Source organism: Cryptomeria japonica, chromosome 3, assembly GCF_030272615.1.
Source record: "Cryptomeria japonica chromosome 3, Sugi_1.0, whole genome shotgun sequence".
In the NCBI taxonomy this organism is placed as follows: Eukaryota; Viridiplantae; Streptophyta; class Pinopsida; order Cupressales; family Cupressaceae; genus Cryptomeria; species Cryptomeria japonica.
The window spans coordinates 891623594-891629626 of record NC_081407.1 but is presented as its reverse complement, the minus strand read 5'-3'; the positions used below and the strand labels follow the sequence as shown (position 1 = coordinate 891629626).

At 37.3% G+C, this 6033-nt stretch overlaps 1 protein-coding gene across 1 annotated transcript; it reads left to right on the top strand.

The window, feature by feature from the left end:
• The first annotated feature begins 2875 nt into the window (after positions 1-2875).
• Positions 2876-5198, top strand: LOC131059801 (cinnamoyl-CoA reductase 1-like). Its single transcript, XM_057992831.2, has 6 exons — positions 2876-3260; positions 3382-3536; positions 3626-3811; positions 3904-4066; positions 4159-4348; positions 4441-5198. The coding sequence occupies exons 1-6, from the start codon at positions 3155-3157 to the stop codon at positions 4583-4585; spliced, it is 945 nt and encodes a 314-aa protein (XP_057848814.2). The 5' UTR covers positions 2876-3154; the 3' UTR covers positions 4586-5198.
• Positions 5199-6033: the final 835 nt, after the last annotated feature.

Genomic DNA, 6033 nt, shown 5'->3' with positions numbered 1-6033 from the left:
TGAAAATGAGCGCAATCAAGCATAATTAGGTACAAGCTAGGCACAACCTCCAAAGAGGGTCCAAACTGAGCGCAATCACAAGTGCATAAATTAGGTACAAGCTAGGAACAACTGCCAAAGTGGGTCAAAACTAAGTGTGAAATCATAAAGGGATAGAATTTACATGTTCACTACAATATTAATAATTCATAACCATATAACTAGTGTGTGCAGAATTATGTGTCGATCAAATTAAATCCTAAAACACATCAATGAGACTAAATATTGGAAGCAAATTAAGAAAATGAAACTCAAATTCGGCCTTCTCATGAGTGTCCCATTGTCCTCTATCCCTAAGGATTCTTCAAGTCATTTTTTCTCTCTTATTTTTTGCACCTGGCTTTCAGAATGACAACCTAGAGAATGAGATTATAGTCAAATGCAAGCAAATCCTTCCTACACTATATGATGATGAGCTAGATGATATGTAATTTAAGATCTAGATGATGTAAAAATGTTTCTATATTCATGTATGCTAATGATAATGCTATGAGAATGAGAATGCTAAAAGGTTGCTAACATGCTTAATTGTAGAAAATGATCTATTCTTCCTAAAATGCTTCTACACTCTAGCTAGCTCTTGATTTGTGCCAATGAGGACTTATTTGTATATTTTCCAAGGCTCGTGTCCTAGGTGGCAAAGATAGACGATGGAGATTCGATTTGAGGAAATGAAGGGCAAGAGATGGAGAAGTTAGAGAGAAAAGTGGATCTTTTTTCCCTAGGGGGAAACAAGTGAATTGTGGAGGATGGAGAAGAAAGAAGAATGCCAAGTGTCCTTAACTGGTTGCAAATTTGTTGAAGATATTTGATTAGCTAAAAATTTAAGAATATTTAATTTCTCAATTTGTTGCAAATGCCATGTGTCCCTTTTAGTTTGTCGAATTGGTTGAAGATAATTGATTAATTTAATATTCAAGAATATTTAATTTTTGAGACACATGTTGATGTGTCGTGATAGGACAAGTTGGTTAGATGATGTGGAAATGATTTAGGATGGGAATAATAAATGCCGTGAATCATATAAATAAATTAAAGATAGAGGAATTAGACATTAGACATTAATTAAATAACTTGTATTTAATTAATTTTTCTCAAGCTAATTTTTAAGTGTATACAATTATCATTTGTTAGATCCACTTTCGTGGTCCCCCAACTAAGCACTAGCGAGCATGAATTAGGTACAAGCTAGGAACAACTACCAAAGTGGGTCCAAACTAAGTGCAAAACTGTGAAGCGATATAATTTGTGACACTATAGTACTAATCATTCCAAACTACATCATTAAAATTTCTTAGATTCACTTTGGTCAGTAATTTCTTGCAAAGAGACTTTAAATATTTGTTCACCCAGAATTTAAGTTGGTTCTTAGAAACAACTCGATGTAACCACCATTCAATATCTCTCCAATAGTTTCCCTCTTCTCATTTAGATTAATTGGAGCCTGAGAAATTAAAATCAAAATATTGACATGTCTCGTGATTATCACATGGATTAGGGAGTTGACCTCTGTAACTATAAAAAACCTGATTTCTTCCTAAATGTAACCACCTCGTATTTTGAAACCACAAGCGGCAGTGATGTTTATGATTTTATGAGTGAGTTGACACTACAAACAATTGAGGATATGAGTGATGATACAGACACGTGAGATTTTCAATTTCATTAAGCTAAGCTAACAAAGGGAACTTGCACCTCCCCAGAAGATCAACATGAATTTTGAGAAATAACTTGGTGGCGTGTGCATATTAAAGGGGATAAAAAGTTAAAATTTGGTTGAGGTAAAAAATGTAAAAAATAGTAGATAAACCCTATATTCAAAAAATATCTACAGGTTAAAATCTTCCCCAACTCCCAAAATTGGGCAACCCAAATATCAAGGAAACATGGAATATACAAGATAAATTTAGCAAGACCATTGACGTGTACGTATGGGCAAAACCTTTAAATATAGAAGAAAGCCTAACTTAACATATTTTTTATATGTTAGAAGGATGGGGGAGACCATATTACAGGGTATATGAAAGGATATAATTTTAAATGCCCCCGACATAGTCAACGGTGGTCATGTGCAGCGCTTATTCATGTTGAGAGTCATCAATTAGGCGCTTTCTAATATCTAAATATTTATCGATGATCATTTTACTATATGAATAGTGTCTATGTGGGCATTATAAAAGACACACTATTAGGCAACAACTAAAGATTTCAGTTGTTATGAAATAGTGTTTATTTGGGGTATAATAATCTCTTATATTGCAATCGTTCACTTATGTCTAAACTATATGTCAATTTTATACTTTGGTAGGACTCCTGTGCAACTTGACCAAAGACTTAAAATCTCTGACAGTAGTCTTTAGTTACCATATGTAGATAAATTTGGTCTGCAACTAATGTTTTCTTATTGTGCAATCGTCTTTCATTGTTCCACAATTTGTTAGTAAAGATTAAGCAAGGAACGGAAAAATATGAGGTATGTCAAAAGAATTCAAAGAGCACAACCTTAAATCACAACTCTTGAGGCCCACACGATTTCTAGGCAAATGCAAATGGTAAATTGGAAGTCGAATTCCACAAGGCTTGCTTGCACACTTCAACGCGTTTCAAATAGATAAAATTCGGGAATGCACACCATGTTCGGTATTTTGAAATTAATTTGTAGTTGGTATTGCGTAGAAAGTAGGAAAGGGAGAGTTGGCATGAACATTCCGAACCCAAGTGAGTTGACTGTCCGAAATAGCTTCACGCGTTGAGTTGTGCACCAAATTAGAAAGCGCTAGGCAGTGGCATTATAAAAATGAGGGCGTGGGTTTGAGTTGGGCGGCCCGTTGTTTAAGTGAGACGGTGAGGCGTATAAACAAACTTCCAGACACTCTTTCCTGGGTCCCCGTCCAAGTCCACAAATCTTCCTAAACCACTGGCAGTTTGTGAATCTTCCCAAACCACTGGCATTGCAGTCAGTCTGCGAAAACATGATCCAAGTCTCCTTATAAATAGGCACAAGAATGTGGGAAGGAAATTGCAAATTGGAAATAGGAAATTGCATATTGGAAATTGGAAATTGGAATTTGGAAATTGGAAATTGGAATCTGGAATTGAGGGTGAGAAGATCAAGATGGAAAGTGTGTGTGTCACAGGAGCAGGAGGGTTCATTGCCTCCTGGCTTGTCAAGATGCTCTTGAGCAGAGGCTACACTGTAAAAGGAACAGTCCGCGATACAGGTCAGTATTTGTTTTTTATATCTGAGAATTTGAATTTTTAGGGTTTAGGCAGGGGAGGGGAACTCATCCCCTGTATTTATTATATTCTGTATCTGTATCGATGAGGATTAATTACATGCAGATGATAAAAAGTATAAGCATCTGAAAGAGTTGGAAGGGGCGGAAGAGAGGCTTGAGCTTGTGAAGGCTGATATTCTAGACCCTGACAGTTTGATACCAGCTATCAGAGGGTGCAAAGGAGTCTTTCACACGGCCTGCCCTATCATTGAAGATCCGGTATGTCCCTGTCCCTTTCCCTTGCTTGTTTAGCTGAGGAGTTTTACTGGTCTGCGGCACACTTAATGTTTTAATGGCCACTTCTACAGGCACAAGTGCTGCAGGCGGCTGTGAAGGGCACTCTAAATGTGTTGAAGGCCTGCAACGAATTGGGAGTGAAGCGTGTAATCCTAACGTCTAGCATCGGCGCCATTTACCTCGACCCCAGCAGGAATCCGCAAGCCATAGTCGATGAAGACTGCTGGAGCAACCTTGATTACTGCATTGAAACCAAGGTAAACATGATTTAATTTGGAAAGATTTGTAAACTGGATGTCCATCCATCCATCCAACATTGATTGTTAAATTTCTTTTTCTTGTTTTTCAGAATTGGTATTGCTATGCAAAGACGGTAGCAGAGAAAGCCGCGCGTACGTATGCGGAGGAGGTGGGTATGGAGTTGATAAGGATTAATCCCAGTATCGTCTTGGGTCCTCTGCTCCAGCCCACTATGAACTTCAGCACTGCTCATGTTTTGAAATATTTAACTGGTGAGCTATTATTAAAATTATCCCTTGAATTCCCACTTCCCTCTCATGCTCATTCTATTAGATCAATTGCTTTGACGTTTGAATCCTTCTAGGCTCGGCCAAGACATATGCAAACGCAACTCAGGTCTACGTGGATGTGCGAGATGTGGCGAGAGCGCATATATTGCTCTACGAAAATCACTCTGCCTCTGGTCGATATCTGTGTGGAGAAAGAAGCCTGCACAGAGGACAGCTCCTGGATCTGTTAGCACAACTCTTCCCACATTACCCACTTCCTACCAAGTATGGATTCTTATCATTGCCATTGCCCACTAACTTGCCCACTAACTGTGAATTTCTAGAACATGTTTTCACAATCTTCCCCTTCTCTGCAGGTGTTCAGACCAGGAAAATCCAAGGAAAGTGGCATACAAATTCAGCAATCAAAAGCTGAGGGAATTGGGTCTCTCATTTACGCCCATAAAGGACTGTTTGACTGATACGGTGGCCAGCCTCAGGGACAAGGGATTTCTTCCCTAGACCTACACTAAGAACAACGACGACGGCAATGGCATTACACCCTGCTGCCACGGACATTCATTTTTTAGCTTCTCACATTATTATTCTCATTCTCACTCGATACTTGGATACTATAGCATTCCACATCTCATATTGTACAGCATTACACAATCTTCATTTCAATGCAACAAGGCCTCCCAGTCAGATATTTTTTATTATTTCCTTGCCATAGGACAGAAAAATGCATCATTTAATGGAACGGTCCTATATTTATTCTTATGCATCATAATTTAACACAAATACTGCTAAAATATTTTTTAGCATCGAAACACTAAGCAAAACAAGTAGGCTTCAAGATTGTCAATTTAAGACAGGACAATGCCCATCAAGACGGAAAGTTGTCGACCTAAGCATTTCACGCGATTGAAAGAGCAATGTCTAGCTGCGACCACAACCTACAAAGAGCTGAACAATCAATCTCACAGATCCGTATACAAGACCTTCACTATTGAAAAACATACAACGTTTGTGTTATGTTTTTCTGTTGCCTAACTCTTCAACATTTGTAACCTCTGCTATCCTCCTCTATACACACATGGCTTATCAATATATACCCACCACATTTACCACCTTATTCCTTTTTCTTATTCTCACAAACTAAAAGTTAGTTTTAAGTTGTAAAAATATATGATGGTGTCGCTAAGGTTTTCTAGTGTGTTCCATAATGTATGTTTGGATGAGTTTCATTTTATAAACTCATTTTATATGCGTACATGAAATTATTACATCGCCAATATCATTCAAAAATAATATAGTCTCAAACTAAATGACTAAATGATTCCATTTGCAAATCAACAAATCATTACAAATCAATCACCTTCCCTTAATCATCTAGAGATCATTTGATCACACGCATAAGTGAACCTTTTAACAATACATTATTTGGCAAGGTACATGCTACAGAGGTATTGAAGAATCCAAGGGAATCTACATCACTGAGCAAATGTATTCAACAAAGAAGATATCCTTGTTTGGTAAGGGGAGGTACGAATTTTTTGATTTGGTCTTCTTTGATGTTCAATTCGAAGGGTTTTTTTAATTGGTTTTGAATACATGATATTAATATCTTTAGATCTAGCATCATACACTAATTATTTGTAAAAACCGTGCGTTAAGCATTCTTATGGGTCCTACCAAAGGGAAACATATTCCTAGCCATCGGAAAAATCCTAACCAAACAACCCTTATTTTTAATCCAAGAATAGATAAATGCATTTTCAAGAAGTTGAAGGAAATGAATCAACCATTCATAGAGATCGTATAAACATTTCTATAGGTCATACCCGTAGGTGTGTGTTTGATCTTGCGGTTGTGACAGTAACTCACAATCACATGTTAGTTTACATATTCTAAGGCATGTGTCTTCTCTTTCTTGATTTTCCTACATATTAAGGAACTATCTAACATAT